Raw genomic sequence first — 21,130 nt, 5'->3', positions numbered from 1 at the left:
GACCAGTATATTTGCCCTCTACCAGACTCCTGTACCCCACTGGTCTGGGTCTGTCACATATCCCTCCCCCCTGCTCAACGCCAAGGGGTTGGGCAGCTTGGGACGCCAGACAGTGCACACGTGACAAGCCATCGGCATTGCCATGACGGCTCCCTGCTCTGTGTTGCACACGGAACTGGAAAGGTTGAAGGGATAAGAACCATCTGGTCACCCTTGTGTTCTTCTCCTTGTTCCGCTGCATCCATTGAAGAGGGGCATGGTCGGTCACGAGGACAAATCTGCGCCCGAGCAGGTAGTAGCGCAATGTTTCCATGGCCCATTTTACAGCGAGGCATTCTCTCTCCACCACTGCATATTTTTGTTCCCTTGGAAGGAGTTTCCGAGTGAGGTATAGAATTGGGTGTTCCTCCTCCCCGACCATCTGTGATAGAACGGCCCCCAACCCTACTTCCGATGCATCCGTCTGCAGGATAAACTCCTTGGTGAAATCAGGGGCTATCAGTACGGGGTTACTGCAGAGGGCAGTCCGTAGGTCTGTGAATGCTTCCTCTGCTGCGTCAGACCATCTCACCAGATCAGGTCCACGGGCTTTCACTAGGTCTGTCAGGGGGCTTTCCCTTGTGGCAAAGTGGGGGATAAATAGTCGGTAATACCCCACCACACCTAGGAACGCCCGGACTTGTTTCTTGCGACTTGGTCGGGGCCAAGTTTGGATGGCCTCTAACTTGTTCATTTGGGGTTTTACCAGACCTTTTCTCACAATGTCGCCAAGATATTTGGCCTCTGTAAACCCTACAGCGCACTTGGCAGGGTTTGCTGTAAGGCCAGCTTGCCTGAAGGTATCGAGGACTGCCTCCACCTTCTCCAGGTGGGTTTCCCAGTCTGGGGTATGAATGACCACATCGTCCAAGTAGGCAGCAGCATAACTGTTATGCGGGCGTAATAGCTTGTCCATGAGGTGCTGGAAGGTAGCTGGGGCCCCATGTAGTCCAAAAGGGAGGACAGTATATTGAAAAAGACCCTCTGGTGTAGAGAACGCAGTCTTTTCCTTTGCGTCTTCTGCAAGGGGAATCTGCCAGTACCCCTTTGTCAAGTCTAGGGTAGTCAAGTACCGGGCATTACCCAGACGGTCCACTAGCTCATCTATGCGAGGTATGGGGTACACGTCGAACTGGGATACTTCGTTTAGTCGCCAGAAGTCGTTGCAAAATCTTGTGGTGCCATCAGGTTTGGGCACCAGCACGATTGGGCTGGACCACTGACTGTGAGATTCTTCGATGATCTCCAACTCCAGCATTTTTTTTACTTCTGCTTTTATTTCCTCCCTTTTTGCCGCTGGCACCCGATAGGGCCTCATTGTTACTCTGGCCCCAGGGTTCGTGACGATGTGGTGATATGTCTCGGTTGTTCGACCCGGTTTTGTCGAGAGCACATCTTGGTTCCGAAAGATCATCTCAGACACCTCATTCTTCTAGTCTGGTGTTAAATCGGGAGACACTCTCACCTGTTTGGAAGGCTTGTTTTCCTGGGTTAGGTCTTTTTGGACCATTGTGCATGCCTCTTGTGCATGCCAGGGTTTCAGAAGGTTAACGTGATAAATCTGTTCTTGTTTTCTGCGTCCTGGCTGCCACACCTTGTAGGTTACTTCCCCCACGGGTTCAACCACCTCATAGGGCCCCTGCCATTGGGCCAGAAGCTTGCTTTCTGCCATGAGTACCAACACCATAACCCGATCCCCTGGTTGGAACTGTCGCACTTTTGCCTGGCGATTGTAATGGGTTCGCTGGGCCTCCTGTGCCTTCTCCAAATGTTCCCGTACAATAGGGGTAACCCGGGTTATCCGGTCTCGCATCTGCATTACATGCTCTATTATATTTCTCCCCTCATTGGGTTCCTCTTCCCAGATCTCTTTGGCGATATCTAGTATGCCACGGGGGTGATGCCCGTATAATAACTCGAAGGGGGAAAACCCAGTTGAGGCCTGAGGTACCTCCCGGATAGCAAACACAAGGTAGGGTAGTAGGGTGTCCCAATCCTTCCCGTCCCGACTTACCACCTTCCTTATCATAGCCTTGAGGGTTCGGTTAAACCTTTCTACCAACCCATCAGTCTGCGGATGGTAGACCGAAGTTCTCAGGGTATGTATATGGAGCAGCGCACAGAGGTCCTTCATTAGCTTCGACATAAATGGGGTTCCTTGGTCGGTTAACATCTCCTTCGGTAGCCCCATTCGGGCAAAGATCCCCACCAGCTCTTTGGCTATAGTTTTAGAGGCCGTGTTCCGCAGGGGGATGGCTTCTGGATAGCGAGTAGCATAGTCCAAAACAACCAGTATATATTGGTGGCCCCGAGCCGTCTTCTCCAGGGGTCCCACTAGGTCCATGGCTATTCGCTCGAAGGGGACCTCTATGATGGGAAGGGGTACTAAAGGTGCCCTCAAGTGGGGACGGGGACTGTGCAGCTGACACTCCGGGCAGGAGGCACAGTACCTCCGCACTTCTTCATGTACTCCGGGCCAGAAGAACCGTCGTAGGACTCGTGCCAGGGTCTTCTCTACCCCCAAATGCCCCCCAAAAAGATGACTATGAGCAAGACTTAATACAGCGTTCTGGTGTTTTTGAGGTAATAGGATCTGCTGTACCTTCTGCCCCTGTACTGGTGCAACCCGGTATAAGAGATCCTTCTTCATTATGAAGTAGGGTCCTGGTCCCTGGGTTTTCCCTTCCACGGGGACCCCATCTATTTCAGTCACCTCCTTCCTAATGTTGTCATACCTTGGGTCTTCTGCCTGGTCCCGTCCAAAATTTCCTCTCTCAGGGTTAATCTGCCCAAGATCTAGGGGCCCAGTCTCTGTTGCCTCTACTGGTTCAGAAGCATTAGGGTGGGGGTCAGACTCAGGTGCTTCTCCCTCCTGGCCTCCTTTTCAGCTGCGCGGGTCCGCCTACCTACAAGAGCGACCCTCTGGCTTTGGGTCAGTATTCGGGTTCCCAAGGCCTTAGCTGCCCTTCTTTCCCTTTTTGTCTTTCTACCCTGTCTGGCAGTGGAGAACAAATCTGGGGATATTTCAGAGAAGATTGGGGGTTGACAGTCTGCTGTGGATGCCTCACCAATTTTAGGGTCCCCATCTTTCTCCAATCCCCCTACTGGGAGTAAGTTTCCAAACCCTGGGAAGTCCCTCCCTATGAGCACCGGGTATGGGAGTTTAGGGACTACACCTGCTGCTACCTCAGTAGTGTTCCCTTGGATCTTGATTTTTACCGGGATGGTGGGGTAGTAACCAACTGTCCCATGGACGCATGTTATCCCCGTACGTTTAGCCTGCAGCAGCTGACTATGCTTCACGAGCTTCCCTGAGATAAGCGTGATAGCACTCCCCAAATCAACCAGTGCCGTGGTCCCTACCCCATTTAGTTTCACTGGTCTGGTATACATATGTGGGGTTAGTGAGACCCCCACAAGGTGGATTAGGGAGCATGGATCTGTCCAGTTCCCCAGGTTACACTGCATAGGCTCCTCAGCATTGGGACACTGTGCAGCTATGTGACCCCACTCCCCGCAGGCATAACATCTGTATGGAGCCCTAGGCGTTCCCCGGTCTCTTGGTTTGGGCAGTCTAACATCACGATCCTCTTCTCCCTCAGTGCTCCGACTCTTTGTGGCCTCTGATGGGCCTTCAGCCTCTCTCTTTTTCCACCTGGGCCCTCCTGGTGGCCCAGTCACCCGAACTTTAGGGCTTGGTGCTGCTAGTTTAACCCGGTGTGCCTCTTCCTTAACTAGTTGGGTCAGCTCCCTCGCTGTCCTTCGCCTCTCTACCAGGGCGACAACCTCGTCATAGGTGGAGGTTTCGTTCTGGCTTACCCAGGCACAAAGGTCTGGTGGTAGTCCCCTCATGTATCCGTCGATGACCAGAACCGCTAGTATCTCTTCCGGACTCCGGGACTCTGTTTGCAACCACTTTCGTGCGAGATGGATGAGGTCGTACAATTGGGACCGCGGGGTTTTGTCTTCCTGGTACCTCCAACCGTGATACTGCTGGGCCCGCACTGCTGTCGTTACCCCAGATCTGGCCAAGATCTCTGCTTTCAGCTGGGGGTAGTCTGCCGCAGCCTCTTCAGGCAGATCATGGTAGGCCTTCTGGGCTTCCCCACACAGGAATGGGGCAAGGATGCCAGACCACTGATCTCGAGGCCAGGCCTCCCGTAGGGCTGTCCTCTCAAAGGCCAGAAGGTATGCCTCTACATCATCCTCCCGTGTCATTTTCTGCAGCCAATGGCTGGCCCGTATGAGCCGCGTCCCATCATGGCCGCGATTCAGCTCTGTAAGGGATTTTACCTGGTTTACCAGTTCCCGCAACATAGCTCGGTCTTGAGCAGCCTGGTCCATCAGCAGGCGATTAGTCTCTTGCTGCAGCCGTACTGCCTCCTGTTGGGCAGCTGCCTGGACACGGATAGCCTCCTGCTGGGCCACCGTAGCTTGTATCAGTGCCCGCACTACGTCATCCATTGTGGTGAAAAAAATAACCCTCTCCCTTTTGTTTTTTGTTTTTTTTTGTTTTTTTCAAATCACCCTCCTTCTTCCGCTGCGCTGTGCACCCCAAGATCCCACTCCTGACACCAGTGTGACAAAGTTCCTCCTCTATCTTGGTAGGTCCTGCGCTTATTGGCGGATTTTCTTGCCTCAGAGATTCACCATGTGGGTTCGGGAACAGCCCAGAGACCTTCCCCTCTGGAAGAACCCACAGTCCAGGTCAATTGGGAGGTTCTGGGGGGAACCCGGGCCCGCCCTCTACTCCAGGTTCCAGCCCAGGGCCCTGTGGACTGCAGCTGTCTATAGTACCTCCTGTAACAGCTGCATGACAGCTACAACTCCCTGGGCTACTTCCCCATGACCTCCTCCAAACACCTTCCTTATTCTCACCACAGGACCTTCCTCCTGGTGTCTGATAACGCTTGTGCTCCTCAGTCGTCCAGCAGCACACCCTCTCACTCTCAACTCCTTGCGCCTCTTGCTCCCAGCTCCTCACAGTCGCACCACAAACTGAAGTGAGCTACTTTTAAAACCCAGGTGCCCTGATTAGCCTGCCTTGATTCTAGCAGCTTCTTCTTAATTGGCTCCAGGTGTCCTAATTAGCCTGGCTGCCTTAACTGGTTCTAGCAGGTTCCTGATTACTCTAGTGCAGCCTCTGCTCTGGTCACTCAGGGAACAGAAAACTACTCATCCAGTGACCAGTATATTTGCCCTCTACCAGACTCCTGTACCCCACTGGTCTGGGTCTGTCACAATAGTTAACTTGAGTAGTTTGTATAGTTTTACTGTACAGAATTCTGTCAAGTCAACACATTGCATGAATCAATGCTGTATTTTGTTAGGTTAGCTGACCAATTTCTTTGGTGCTTGAAACTGTAGGAAATTGAAAAATGACATGTCAAAAATATTCTGCATCTTTTATAATTTGAAATTTAAAAGCAGCATATTTAAAAAGACAATATACAAATTGTTTTCAATTAAAGCAGCCTTACACAAACTGACTTCAACCTCGTTAAGTCTTACCATTGTCTACAGAAATTCCAAGCACACTTGATATCTTTCTTACACTGAAAACACAGAAAAAGTCACTTCATTATTGGGAGATCTTTCACATCCACACAAACTAAATCATGGACTTTACATTCCTCATAGAAATTCTAAAATATATATTTTCATCAGGAGATGTCAGAACATGGAGACATGATCAACTAAATGCATATTATAACATGTGGACTATAGTTTTTATAATGGGTCACAAGTGGGTGAAAATAGAACTTTTAATAAAATCAACCCATATAGTTCAAAAGTAAGATATAAATCCTTTTCAAATGAGCACCACAAAATTTAAGTGTTTGTAATTTAAATCAATCCCAGATTAAAATGATTTAGAATATTTCATAACGAATAAATTCTCAAGGTACCACTTTAAAATATGTAATGCTATAGTTAACCATGTTCCACATTACGTCATCACTTAGTATTGATTGCTCTACCAGAAAGTGGGAACAGACCAGTGAACTAATTCCACTTAATTGTTTGATCTAGAACAATAATAAAGTCCATGAAGTGCTCTGGTGTGGGTCTGGGACCTGCCTCTGGTGTTGTGGTAGTGGATGAGGATGACAACTGTTATGGTGTAATGGAACTTACTGTGGTTAAAAGTGAGAGAGTTATCCAGGCTGCTCAGTTGCTGCAATCTGGCATGCATCATTCCTGTTCTGTTACGGGAAACAGGCAATGTCTGAGATTTTCGATCATGAACTATGGGTCCCAACCCCTCCTGGTTCCTGCAAGATGGGTGAAATGGGATAGAAGCAAAAGTTAGACATGTCAAACTGCAGCAAGACAGGGAGAGTTAGTTAAGCAGCTACAGCACAAAAAGTACTAACGAATGAATGGCAATGCAGCCTATTTGTTGTTTTATGTTAGCTAAAACAAAAATAGGCATTTTTAAAAAGCATCACATCAAATTCGTAATTAGAAAACCTAATGTGTGAAAATAAAAGCACACAAACTGTAGCTCTTGAAATATTTAATTTACTTCAAAGCTTTTAGCAATGTTAATTTTAGATGATGTTTTGACAACAGTCAGAACTGAAAAATGCACTAATTTCTTTTGATTATATAAGTTTTAGGGAAAAGTTAGAAAGAGGTGTAGTGGTAAAACAGGAAAGCCCACATGCAATAAGAGCAGGAATTAATTTAGGCACTAACATCTGTATCTTACCCAGGCAGGAAGGGAGAAGAGCCATACACTTTGTTAAAACTTGTCAGCAATCAAGTGAAGAAAACAGAAAAGTGACTTGTGTTAGCAATCAGTACAACCTTACTACTGTGTACCACCACCAGAGCTGATGAGAAATTAAAACCAATGCTGGAATTACACCTCTCCCTGTTCCCTTAACTAAGAGTTCTCTCTCACTTGGTGTTATTCTGTGCAGTACATGCATTTACTGTGATACAACATGCTTTGGTGTGACATCAATTTTACAGATTTAAAGGCTATATTTGTTTGTGAAACTGCAATAAACCCACAGACCACCAGAGACTTGTATGATTGTGATAGTGTGGTGTTTGTTAACATGCAGAACAGATCAAGTGGTAATTCAATATGACAGAAGTACAGAACAGTCTTCTCTGCTATGTCAAAATGTTATTTTTATAGTTATTTTTAAGACTGGAGATTCTGTAGTATGGTAAAGCACAAAGCAGTATAATCATAGCTAAAGACACAATCTAAATTGAGAAACAGCTATAGATCCATTTTATCATTGATTTTTTCCGTGTATGTAAAAAAAATTTTGGGGGTGGAGGTGGTAGAAAGAGACAGTGACAATCTTCTCGTAAGTCCCCAGAATAGCATTCATGTAATAGGATGGATGAGTATTTCATATTTAAATTAGGATGAAAGTTTATTATTTTCTTTTTGTAAGAAACAAATTCCCATATCATTAAGTTTGAAAAAGTTCAGTTTAAAGTCATTGTGATTTGTGGTATATTCTGATTGAACTCTTTGGTATTTCAATTTCCAATGTTAACTGCTAATGTAGTAGTCTGCATTTAGCTACTGACATTGGGAAATATAGATGCCAACAATGTTGGTAAAATCCTGACACCACTCAAGTTAATGGCAAAATTCCCATTGAGTTAAATATGGCCACGATTTCATCCCACAAGCTTAATGATATCACAGTAGCTCCAACACCATGGTGGTGGAGGCAGTGTGAAAGCCTGAACAGACTAGGTTAACTAACTTACTTCTTTAATACAAGAACAAGTACTCTATACTTTGTATGAGATGTATGCAAATGTGGAAGAAATACTGACGTATACTGTACAGTTTATGGGCCAAATTCAGACCTCAGATACATGCATTCAACTCCCATTGACTTCCCACTGATTAACAGGCTTCAGTGTGAGTGTCACACATGCATGTGCTGCCAGAACTTAGCTCTATGAACTGAAAAATCTAAATCTAGAAAACAAACAGTTAGAAAAAAAATTGCAAAATGGCAGCTTACGAGACACATTACAATAATCAATGTGATTACAGATCTATGCCATCTCTCATTTAGATATAGCCTCAGTCTTTGAAATGTACAATATTATAATTTAAATTAGTAAAAAAAACTATGTAGTAGTGCTTCCAAGAGGATTCAACCAAAACAGTTTCAATGCTTGTCATTATTCAAAATGTGTAATCACAAACCAATATTTGCTACTTTATAAGCATTATTTTAAGAAATAAACCTATTCTTCAAAAAATATATCCCCCTCAAAAGTAAATACCAATTACATTAATTTCTTATAAGCATATTTTTGTATATATATTTCTAATATTCTTTTACAGCAACAATATTTTCAGGTAGCACCCAAAAAGGGGTGCATCCAATTACTCACCTTCAAATTGGTAGGCATCACTGCATAATAATTTCTCCATTCTTGTACAATAACTTAATAAGCAAGAACTCAATGGATATTGTACATACTACTATTTTAATTCTCTCATAGCATAACACCATAAATTTAAATTCTACACAGTACCTGGCTATGTATCGTTTTCCCATGTACTGGAACTGATGCAAGCACACTCTGCAGAGAACATATTAGGAATCATTGTAACAACATTTAAAAACTGTTTAAATAAAAGTTTACTGCAACTATTTATCTATTATGTCTGCTTGTCAGTCCCTCTAAGTTCTTTCTTCACAGGCATTTCAGGAAGAACATCCATTTTAATTGTTCCCACCCTTAAAGTAGAGCCCTGCAACCTAACCTGAACCTGATGGGGCCCAACTACTGGTGCTGGGTTCAGGTCAGGTCAGAAAACAACCTGAACCTCCTGGGCTCAGGTCAGGTTGCCTTTGTTAATCTTCTCCTGACTGTGGGGTTGACATGGTGATAGCTGCATGTCCCACTGCTGTTAGCCACCTCGCTGCACTGAGTGTGCCATGAAGTGAGTGTGCCGAGTTGCAGCAATTCCTTGCACTCTGCAGTACATACAGAGCAGCAGGGGGTGGCAGAGGCAAGAGTGGGGTATGGAGCATGCCCAGATCCTTTCACCTGGAATCAAAGCAAAGAGCTTAATATCTTGGCTGGTGCCAGTTAGAATTTCTAAAAATGACAAGTGGGAAGCGTCAAGGATTGAAAACAAAAACCAAAGAAGAAAATTATATTAATTGCTTCTTCTAAAACGTGGTATACTAAATAGACTTTATTATTTAGTATTTATATGGTAGTAGCGTCTAGTTGTACCTATCATAAGCAGGGCCCCATTGTATGAGGTGATGTGTATACACAAGCAAAGTTACAGTCCCTTCCCCAGTGAGCTTACAGTCTAAGGCAGGGGTGGGCAAACTACGGCCCGGGGGCCGCATCCAGCCCTTCAGACATTTTAATCTGGCCCTCAAGTTCCTAGAATCCTAGAATATCAGGGTTGGAAGGGACCTCAGGAGGTCATCTAGTCCAACCCCCTGCTCAAAGCAGGACCAATTCCCAGACAGATTTTTGCCCCAGATCCCTAAATGGCCCCCTCAAGGATTGAACTCACAAACCTGGGTTTAGCAGGCCAATGCTCAAACCACTGAGCTATCCCTCCCCCCAAGTTCCTGCCGGGGAGCAGGGTCCGGGGCTTGCCCCGCTCCGTGCATGCTGTGGCTCCATGCAGCTCCCGGAAGCAGCGGCATGTTCTCCCTCCGGCTCCTATGCGTAAGGGCAGCCAGGGGGCTCTGCACACTGCCCCTGCCCCAAGTGCCGTCCCTGCAGCTCCCATTGGCCAGGAACCAAACCAAAGCCTGGCTGCGCCTCCACCTAAGAGCCAGAAGGGGGACATGCTGCTGCTTCCGGTAGCTGCTTGAGGTAAGCTCTGCCTGGAGCCTGCACTCCTGACCCTCTCCCGCACCCCAAGCCCTTGCCCTAATCCCCCTCCCGCCCTCTGAACCCCTTGGTCCCAACCCAGAGCACCCTCCTGCACCCCCAACCCCTCATCCCCAGCTCCACCTCACAGAACCTGTACCCCCAGCCGGAGCCCTCACCCCCTCCCACACGCCAACCCCCAATTTCGTGAGCATTCATGGCCAGCCATACAATTTCCATACCCAGATGTGGCCCTCGGGCCAAAAAGTTTGCCCATCCCTGGTCTAAGGGCTAGTCTACACTACCACACTACATAGGCACAGCTATGTTGCTGTAGCGTGTCTGGTGAAGATGATCAGTGAAAGCTATATTGGCTATGGTGAAGTTATGTCGTGTCTGGTGAAGACGAGAGGTGAAAGCTATGTCAACAAGAGGCGGAAGTTACGTCGGTGGGAAAGCAGGACACCGCTTTAAATTGATGTAATTTATGTCGCTCGGGGGTGGTTTTTCACACCCCTGAGCAACATGAGTTACATCGACTTAAGCGGAAGTGTAGACAAGCCCTAAGAAAAATGACTTTCAAAGGACACAGGAAAAATGATAACTAAATATATACAATTTTATATATAATTTTATTTTTAAATTGTTACTAAAAGCTAAAATAAATGTCAACAATCCCTATCTGCTCCATCACTTAGCCATCATTAATTGCCTCATTTTTTAAAGATGCTGTGGCAGTGGTGGGTCTTGAAAAGGGAAGCTGTTTTTCAGGTTTGATTATAGCTAGTGACATCTACATATCTTAAAAGGCTTGGATTTTTTGTTCAAATGAGCATCTTGGTATTAAGAAGTTTATTATATGCACATAGACTTTCTTGAAGATTTGCAATACTACTTTCTTTTAGGTCAAGCAAGAAATACCGTGAGAACAGCCTGTACTTGTGGATGCTCATGCTTTTGACTGAAACAAGGATATACGGATACATGAGAAAAAATTGTGCAAAGGAGAATTTAAATAAAACCTTTTTCAAACCTCAAGAAAATGGTTCAGGTGAATGCTTGTATTTGTTTTTATTTTACTTGACCCCGTTGGCCCACATCTAGTTATAAGTTATGATATTATTTCCATTAATATACAGGACACTTTCAAAGCAACAGTCGTCCCCCCCCCAAGACTACTTTAATTTGCTCTTTAGAAAAAATAAGTAATTTAGAAAAAAAAGCAAAAATGTTGTGCACTACTGAATCATATAATTCCCACTTATGATTAAAATGCCTGCTAAGGCTGTCTGCCAATGAGTTCTGGATTCCTGGAAAGTACAGAGCTAAAAGGGAGATGTCTGATATGAGTACATGGTGAAACTGGATGAATGGCAGAAAGGCTTTGCAAGCTTCTCATACTGCCTGGAGTTCCGGAAGATTGATGTGTATTCTGGCTTCCTGAGGTGTCCAAGTGCCCTGGGTCGTGTGACTGTCCATAGACTCATAGACTCATAGACTTTAAGGTCAGAAGGGACCAATATGGTCATCTAGTCTGACCTCCCGCATGATGCAGGCCACAAAAGCTGACCCACCCACAACAGAATCTTCCAGCCTGCGACCCCTGCCCTATGCTGCGGAGGAAGGCGAAAAACCTCCAGGGCCTCTGCCAATCTACCCTGGAGGAAAATTCCTTCCCGACGCCAAATATGGCGATCAGCAGAACCCCGAGCATACAGGCAAGATTCTACAGCCGGACCCTCATTTTACCCGCGATGGCACGTTAATGCCTAATTGACTAAAATCACGTTATCCCTTCAAACCATTCCCTCCATAAACTTATCAAGCCTAATCTTGAAGCCAGAAAGGTCTTTCGCCCCCACCGTTTCCCTCGGAAGGCTGTTCCAAAATTTCACCCCTCTGACGGTTAGAAACCTTCGTCTAATTTCAAGCCTAAACTTCCCCACGGCCAGTTTATATCCGTTCGTTCTCGTGTCCACATTACTACTGAGCTGAAATAATTCCTCTCCCTCCTTGGTATTAATCCCTTTGATATATTTAAAGAGAGCAATCATATCCCCCCTCAGCCTTCTTTTGGTTAGGCTAAACAAACCGAGCTCCTCGAGTCTCCTTTCATAGGAAAGGTTTTCCATTCCTCGGATCATCCTAGTGGCCCTTCTCTGTACCCGTTCCAGTTTGAGTTCATCCTTTTTAAACATAGGAGACCAGAACTGCACACAGTACTCCAAATGAGGTCTCACCAGCGCCTTGTATAACGGAAGCAGCACCTCCCTGTCCCTACTAGAAATACCTCGCCTAACGCATCCCAAAATCGCATTAGCTTTTTTCACAGCCACGTCACACTGCCGACTCATAGTCATCCTGCGATCAACCAGGACTCCGAGGTCCTTCTCCTCCTCCGTCACTTCCAACCTATGCGTCCCTAACTTATAACTAAAATTCTTGTTAGTCATCCCTAAATGCATCACCTTACACTTCTCACTATTAAATCTCAACCCAGGTGGGTTCCGCAGATTATCAGGAAGATATCCATAATGACTGCCTTGTTGGGTGTGCAGGAGAGAAAGGGAACACTAACACATACTTGTTTGGGATCTTTCCACCATGTTAATGAGGATCTCACCCTGGTGGGAATTGTTACTATGTTATTCATACGGTTTGCTTGGTGTATATACCATTCAAAGCCAAGCCCACATAAGCACATGAAATCATGTGTCCCAAGAGAGATAGGCAAATCCACACTGACATTCAAGAGTTGCACATAACCTGGTCTATCAGGTTGCTAAGGTTGGCTGGGAGATAAGCCTTGACTGAATCTAGGGTCACTCCTATGAATTCTATATTCTGTGTTGGGGTCAGGACAGACTTTTCTAAATTCACACAGACTCCTAGGGATGATAGGAGCTGAAGCATCAATGAGGTTGATGTGAAGCTTCTTGGTATGCCTTGGCAATAAGAAGCCAATCGTCTAGATAAGGGAAGATGGTGAAACTGCTCTGCCTGCTACTACTAGAACCACTTTGGTGAAGACCCTACATGTGGTTTCTAGGACGAATGGGAGAACCCTTTATTGAAAGTGGTCAGCGCCAACCATAAACTTGAGGAGCCTTTGAGGGCAGGATGAATGTCCACATGAAAGTAAGCATCTTTCATATTTAGATCTATGAAGCACGTGTCCTTTTCCAGGGATTGTATTATTGATGTCAATGTAATCATATGGAAATAAGTTTGCAAATAAAGACACTGAGTTGACGGAGATCGAGAATGAGTTGCTACCCTCCCTTTTTTGGGAGGAGTGGGGGGGAATACTAGGAAGTTTGTCAAATAGAACCCCTTTCCTTCATGTTGAAGAGAAAGCCACTCTTTCACTACCTGATGGAGGATCCTAACGAGAATGATCTATGAAAAAGGAGTGGAAGGGGTTTTTGGAGGAGATGGGAGATAAACTCTATTATGTAGCTGGAATGGATGATATCCAACAACTATGTGTCCATTACTAAAGTGGTTCTCAACCTTTTCTCATCTGCGGACCCTTTTGGAAATCTCAAATGGAGGTGTGGACCCCTATGGAAATCTATTGTCTGTATGTATAGTTTAATTCTGTTTAGTCAGTTTTCATCTAAGTCTTTCACAGACCCCCTTCAACATAGTCCACAGTCCTCCAGGGGTCCGCAGACCACATGTCGAGAACACTATGTTACTACTCTCCAGATGTGGAGCAAGAGTGATAGGAGGCCACCAAAATATAGGTGGAGGTTGGTTGGGGAGGCATCACTAGTGGTTCACAAATCCTGAGCATCCCATCAAAATTATCTTTTAGCCAGTGGGTGAAGTTGAGATGTTGTTGATGCTGGAGGTGCAGGGTATCATGATTTCTGTACCCTCTGTATCTTATGAGGTGGTTCATACAACTGTTGACAGTAGAACTGTTGAATCATAGATTTGTTTTGCAGGGATGTTTGTGACATTTCCTCTTTGGGGAAGGTACATATAGTCCCAAGGAATGGAGGGTTGTCCTGGAGTCCTTTTAAAAGTGCAAGGACTCATCAGTCTTTTAGTAATCTTCCTCTTCTGTGGGGTCAGAAGGAAGTTCTGGTTGCTCCTTTGGAAGGAGGCATGGAGAGATTCTCTAGTGGATCACACTGAACCTGTGTATTGTGAGTATGGGTCCCATGGGTCCAAGCATGGCAAGTAAGGGCGATCAAAGGAGGATTGTGGAAGTTCCCAATGCATGGTGGACCACTGGTCCTGAGGAAGGTGTCTTAGTGGAGGTTGGTTCCAGGAGGCTCTCGAGCTGTTGTCTGGACTGTTACCCTTGAAGGAGATGATGACAGTTCCTCTGGTGATTTTGATTCTCCCAATGATGAAAAAGCTGGACCCGGTTCCATTGGAGGTACCGACAGTCCCATTGGAGGAAAGCAGCAGCTGGTAGATGGGATGGGGGGATAGACTTTTCCCATAGCTTATATCCGTTGGTGGAATCATGATCTCCCTGATGAAGGAAGATCCCGATAGCAGAGAAGATTGAGGAACAGAGAGAACAAAAATGTCTTCTGCTTTTCTTGGAGTATGTGGGATACTGTCTGCCTTTACCATTGAAGCCAATGCAGGGAGGCTCTGTCCTGACCACATATAAGGTAGTGATGGTACCCTCTGCAGTTAAGGATCCCAAAGGGTACTCTTTATCAGTACTGATGGCTTCTGTTTTTTTGCCTTAGGTAATATTGCTAGCGTTGGTGACGCCACTGTGGGGTTGGTACTGACAGAGCCCATCTCTAAAGATCCTTTTATTCATGGCTCTTAGGCTTAGGATGTTCTGAGTCCATGGTGGCTGGGAGCAAAGACTTACTCAACCTGGGCAGGGTCAGATCTGTCCTCTTCGGAGTAGACTTAAATGGGGATCTGCTCTTATGTGTGGGAGAGTTCCCGGCCTTTCCGAAGAGACCCTGACGGAGGGTGTGTGAATGTGGATTCCCTCACTCCTAAATCACACCTTGTAGTAGGAGGGGTGCTCCTCACTGATTCATGATGCTATATGGGCAGGGGTCCCCTGGGTTGGGTCTGACTGGGCCTTCAATAGCCTTCTCCATGATGTGCTTTTTAAGCCAGAATTTCCATGCCTGACAGGTGAGGCTAGGAAGCAGCAACAAATACTGCACCTGGCAGAGATGTGCACTTCTGGGAAGCAGTCTAGGCAGAGCTGGTGGTTGTCACTCATTGAGAAGGAGCATGGACAGGAGAAACTGTTTTCAAAGCTTAGTGTTCTGGGCACAGTCCCATACCTGTATTGGGGTATGGGACGGTGAGGGATCTCTGGGATGAGGAATCTAACATACTTCACTGTAAACTATTAAAAACTATTTGCAAAGCTATTCTAAACCAAAAACCTTTTAAATATTTGCAGGTTGAAGACTGCACTGGAGGTACCGATTCAAGCCATGCGATGGTAAGAATGAACTGGAGAGGTGGCTGGTTCACCCCACACCTTATACTCTCAGTTTGAAACATGAGGAGAACAGGAACAGACCTATGGACACTGCTTGCCAGAATTCTCTGACTCTGGGCACAAAGTGCATGCGTGTATCCACAACAGAATACACATAGGCACCAGCACTTGAAGAAGTATATATTTAATTGAAGATGAAGATTCATGCACAGAGCACATTTTGTAACACACATTTTGATCAGTGCATTTATAACAAAACGTCTGGCTATCACTGTGTCAATGGCCCTGTTCAGGCTATGGGAGTGACGAAGAACAATCCGGATTGCAGCACGGCAGGAAGGCCTTTTAGAAAGGCTACTGCACTGTTCCCCTCAAAACTGCTGCTCTCAAACTTGACTTCTCTCCACCACAGCATTCAGACCAGCTCTGGGAAGCAAGTGGAAGTAAAGATGGACACTGTTGCTTTCCTGTTCAGAAGAGGCTATCTGACTTCTTCTCTTTCCCTTCTTGTGAGGTGAAAGAGGAAAGGGCAAAATTGGGAAGCCATCCTATTTTCATTCTGAAATAAAGTACCTCTAAGTACCGTTCCCAGACTTGAGGAAGAGCTCTGTGTAGCTCAAAAGCTTGTCTCTCTCACAAACAGAAGTTGGTCCAATAAAAGATGTTACCTCACCCACCTTCTTTCTCTACTCTCCTGGGACCAACATGGCTACAACAACACTGCATTCAGAAAAAAAGTCAGTAACAGGCATCTTTATTTATTCTGATTTGTAATTGCACCTTTACTTTTAATGGTTGTGGCTCCATCTGGGACACAGAAGAGGTGGTGACTCTAAAGGGAGTATTAGCAGCATTTTAAGTGCCCCAGCCTATTTAAGGACTTCACCAAGTGCCAAAGGTGATAATTCTCCGCCCTAACTCCCCCAAATTAGTATGAAACTAGCAATATTTTATAATGTTGCATGTAAAATTAAGTATGGGGCTTCTAAATATTGATTGATGGTGTCATGCTTTGAATTAATATGAACCATCTAAATCTACACTGAGTTCAACAAGCAAATTCAAATATACAATTTTTATGAAAAGCTAAGCAAACTCACTCTGTGATTGTGAAAAAATCCATAAGTTCAGATGTTGAAGCCTTGTTCCAATATGTAAACAAAGCATCTAGAAAATGAAGAATTTAAAAAATAAACAAATCAAAGGTAGTTAACAACAATATTAATAAGAACATTTTGCGCCATTGGTTCTCAACTTTGAGGTTATGATAATTCATGCGGTCCAGAAAAGGGTTTTCTGGGAGCAGACAACTGTCACAATTTTCTATAAAATTTAAAATTTCCTTTGAACCTAATCTTGTAATTTCAAAGATAGCCTTTTGAATGAATATTGCTGCAGTAAATGTTTATTGAATATATAGCATAGTATTGAATTAATTTGTAGAGGAGTATTTATTATATATATATAAAATAAAGTATGCAGACAATGGTTTATTGTGCAATTCTAAGAAAAATAGAAGACCTTTAAATAATTGAAAAAAACATACATTTGCAGGTTTCATATAAAGTGTTTTACATAATGTATTTTACTTATATATTTTGAAATGTAAATATATAATTCAGTCAGTCAGAGTTTAAGGCCAGAGGGAATCACTCAAAGGATATTTTTGTTTTGTTTTATTTTTTGCAATTACTGCATGTAAAATCATATTCAAATAATTATATGAAGCACTGCATGTAAAGCATGTAATAAATATTAAACATATCATTAACATTTCTATTCTCATTCCTGACATTGCAATAAGTGAGACTATACAATGTATAAAAACAACAAGGAGTCTGGTGGCACCTTAAAGACTAACAGATTTAGTCTTTAAGGTGCCACCGGACTCCTAGTTGTTTTTGTGGATACAGACTAACACGACTACCCCCTGATACTATACAACAGGGGTCGGCAACCTTTTAGAAGTGGCGTACTGAGTCTTCATTTATTCACTCTAATTTAAGGTTTCACGTGCCAGTAATACATTTTAATGTTTTTAGAAGGAAAACTATTGTTGTATGTAAAGTAAATAAGGTTTTTAAAATGTTTAAGAAGCTTCATTTAAAATTAAAGTATTTTGAAATTAAAACGCAGAGCGCCCCGGACCGGTGGCCAGGACCCAGGCAGTGTGAGTGCCACTGAAAATTAGCTTGCGTGCCGCCTTTGGCACGTGTGCCATAGGTTGCCTACCCCTGCTATACAATGTATGAAACTTTCAAATCACAGTGTACACATTTTTACCATTACATAAATCAAATTTGAAATTAATTATCAAAATATGTGCTGAAAGTACATACCGACTTTTGCTATATTTGGCAGAGAGAACTGATAATTAAATTTGCATACTGCAGTTCTCAGTCCTTTTGACTTAATCAAACAAAAGAAATCTGAGATGTATGGTCATAGAGGAAACCATGTGGGAAGTGTGAGAGTTGCAGGCAGAAAAATGTTCTACATCCTTGTTTTATGCCTCTCATATTTTAAAGACAGCGCACATTTGTATTATAAACTAAACTTCAGCCAACTGTTATGCATTTCTTAATTTTGAGTCACTATTTTAAAACTCTGAATTAATGTTAGTTTTACATAATCTTTGAAAGTTACATTGTTACTCTGATTTCTGATAACCGTACTGGCCATCTCATTAACATTTTACATAATAAATATATTTAAAGTTTCTATCGTTCCAAAATACTTTCATGTAGAACTCAACAAAATTGTTTGGACAAATAGTTTATTTGCCAAAAAAAATGCTGTTTTGGGTTCACCAAAACTATTTGCAAATTCAGGGCAAATAGTTCCAACTGAAATTTAACCTCCCCCCTTCAAAAAAGGCTCCATTTTGTTTTAAAAAAATTAACTAATTTATTTAAACAAACAAAGAAAAGGGGAAAAAATACCTGAAAAAGAAAAACATTTGACCTGAAACAATTTTTTTTTCTTCAGATTTTTCAGTTTAGCCACTGACTTGAAAAATCAACTATTCACTCAGCTCAACTAATATAGCCCCATCACGGAAATATCTGATTGCCTCAGAATACTCCTGTGAAGTAGGGAAGTACTATTATTCCCATTTTACAGATGGCAACTGAGGCATAAAGAAACTAAGTGACTTGCCCAAGGTCACACAGGAGATCTATGGCACAGCAGGGAACTGAACTCAGGTCTCACAAATCCTAATTTAGAGCTCCAAATACTGGACCATTCTTCCTCTCCAATACCCAATAAAAAGTCATACACTGACGTATGCAATGACAAATATTTGTTAACTGAGACCTTCAACTAACCATATACTATTGAAGGGAATAATTAATATTTACGAACTACAAGTTTTCAAGTGGGACTTAATTTTATCACTCAAGTACAACAAGAAGAAATGTAAAACCATCAACTCACACATGAAAGGCTTAACAAGATACCACAGCCATTACTGAAAATAGTTTGAAAGATTGTAGATCTATAAATCAAACCCTCCATCTCATAAATTTACAAAATTAAGAAGAATTGTCGTTTACCTACCATCAGACATGCTTTTTAAAATATGAAGGAAACACATGAGCAGACTTTTGATTTCTGTTTGGTCGAATTTGCCACTTCGAACTACAGAACTTCCTAAAGTGCCACAGTGCTGGTTCTGAGAATAAATAGGAGTAAATTTGGGTGAAACATTTTCTTAAACCGTTAAAAACTTAATTTTGAATTGCTTTGTTAACTCCTATGAAAAGAAGGGGATCTCAGAATGGAGACAAGATCAAAATTTATACAGAGGTATATTTTAGTAACCCATCTAACTGTGCATACAAACTATGCCAAATTAAGTGTCTTCACCTTCAATGTTTTATTTTCTTTTTTACATGCATTTCCCCCCTTCAGGGAAGAAAGGCTACTTACCAGTACCTGCAATTTAGGATTATACAGTGGTATCTACACTTGTGGGAAGTACATGTGTCACTGGTGCCAAGTTAAAATCATCTAGAAAAGAGCTGTGTGATTTTTAAGACACCTATGCACGCTCCTTTGTGGATCCTACATTTGGAGCGAGGTCACAAGGAGCTGTGGCCCTGACTCACTGATTTTTTCCCCATAAAGTCATACATGAGAACTCCAAAGAAAGGGTCGTGTGCGGGACGCGTGTAATACCAACATTCTTGGAGAACCAGTTACTGGTAAGTAACCTTCCTTTCTCCAGCAACTGCTTGTATAGTCCCCTTAGTTGTGGAAAATTAGCTAACAATAACAACCCTTGAAGGAAGTGTGTCTAAAAAGAACTAAACCAGCACTCATCTTCCAAACTGTGCATCAAGTTTAATTACCAAATTAAAAAAATAGTATTGTGTATTCATATGAACAGCGTTCCTAGTAGCAGCTTTACATTTCTGTGGAAGAAGCATTTCTTAGACATTCTCTAAAACCAGGTGGAAAGCATTATAAAACTCTTAGTTATAACAGTTTTGCATATTCCATTTTACCCTCTAAGGCAATCTGACTAGAGATGTGCTTCCCTCCTAGATTTATCCCTATATGGCATAAAAAGATAATCTGAGGGCTTGTCTACACTTACAGCGCCGCAGCTGACCAGCTGCACCAGTGTCACTGCAGTGCTTAGTGAAGACGGTACCTACACCGATGGCAGAGCTTGTCCTGTCAGCATAAGTACTCCACCTCCCTATGAGGTGGTAGCTATGTTGACGGGAGAAACTATCCCGTCAACATAGCTCTGTCTGTGGTGGGGGTTAGGTCAGTATAATTACATCACTCCGGGATGGGCATTTTCCAGACCCCTGAACAACATAGTTATACTTATGTAAATTTGTAGTGTAGACCAGGGTTAAGAAGTTTAAAGTAAACTTAGTCCTTTCTAAATCAGGTGGTCAACAAAAAAGGAACAGGGAAGGGAAAAGCTCTGATACCAGGGTTCCTGAGTGATAAATAAAACTTACTATTTAGAAGATACAGAAGAGAATGTATTAAACCACTGCTGAACAATCAGCACTGCTTATCTGGGTTTCGATTTAAGGTGCTGGTTTTGATCTTTCACAGGTCACAGATTTGAAAAGGAAGGTAATTCCAAGAAGGCAGGATGCATACTAGACAAAATTTTCAGCATCAAAGCATCCCCTGTAGTATCTTCTATAGCCCCAAGCCCCCTCTCACTATTTCAGGCGCCTTTAGATCAATGGCACCTATCGGACTGGAACAGAAATATGCTGTCCATGAATGCGTAGATTCATTAAATTTATTTTTCTTTGTGAATAGTCAGGTCCTCCAAAATGTTACGATAAATCTGTTTTAAATCTTCAGGCTTCTATAAACAGGTTGGATCTTAAAGCATCTCACATTCAAGATCTCAGAGTATATTCCCAATGTTGAGGTAGCCATCCATGACAAGTAATTAGCTGGATAAGAGCTGACACGGAAGCAGCCTCAGATAGTCAGAGCACTTGTCCCATGAAGGGAGCCTTCAGAGAGCTCTGTTGCTCACTGAACACTTTGTATAAATGTCTCTTAAATGGAGTGCCTTTGATGAGTCCTCCTCAACACAGGCAGCAAAATTCAGACCCATGACAGACACTGTTTCAGCATGTGAGTCATGTGAACCCTAAACACTTGGGAATCTGCCATCAGAGAATCCAAAACAGAGCTGTAAAAAGCAAAATTACTGTGCTGAATACGTATCTGAGACCAAATTAAATATCCAACAGGCATGGAGTAAAGTAAAATAACTGAAGTGGAACTGAATATGGAACTAGATATAATGCT

The 21,130-nt window shown here is 43.4% G+C and overlaps 1 protein-coding gene across 3 annotated transcripts in view; it reads right to left on the bottom strand.

The window, feature by feature from the left end:
* The window catches only part of DOCK9 (dedicator of cytokinesis 9), a 308,951-nt gene that overhangs the window by 64,571 nt on the left and 223,250 nt on the right, over nt 1-21,130 (bottom strand). The window contains exons 35-38 of one of the 3 annotated variants that reach the window (XM_065397434.1): nt 18,890-18,978; nt 16,429-16,495; nt 8,572-8,619; nt 5,551-5,594 (exon numbers count right to left, since the gene is read on the bottom strand). In XM_065397434.1, coding sequence (XP_065253506.1) covers nt 5,551-5,594; nt 8,572-8,619; nt 16,429-16,495; nt 18,890-18,978 — 248 coding nt within the window. Of the gene's footprint in view, nt 1-5,550; nt 5,595-6,177; nt 6,315-8,571; nt 8,620-16,428; nt 16,496-18,889; nt 19,005-21,130 lie in introns of all 3 variants that reach the window. The other 2 variants (XM_065423846.1, XM_065397509.1) reach the window with 2 other exon arrangements.

The sequence above is a fragment of the Emys orbicularis genome, chromosome 1 (genome assembly GCF_028017835.1).
Source record: "Emys orbicularis isolate rEmyOrb1 chromosome 1, rEmyOrb1.hap1, whole genome shotgun sequence".
NCBI classification, from domain to species: domain Eukaryota; kingdom Metazoa; phylum Chordata; order Testudines; family Emydidae; genus Emys; species Emys orbicularis.
This window is presented reverse-complemented; position numbering and strand designations above follow the sequence as displayed.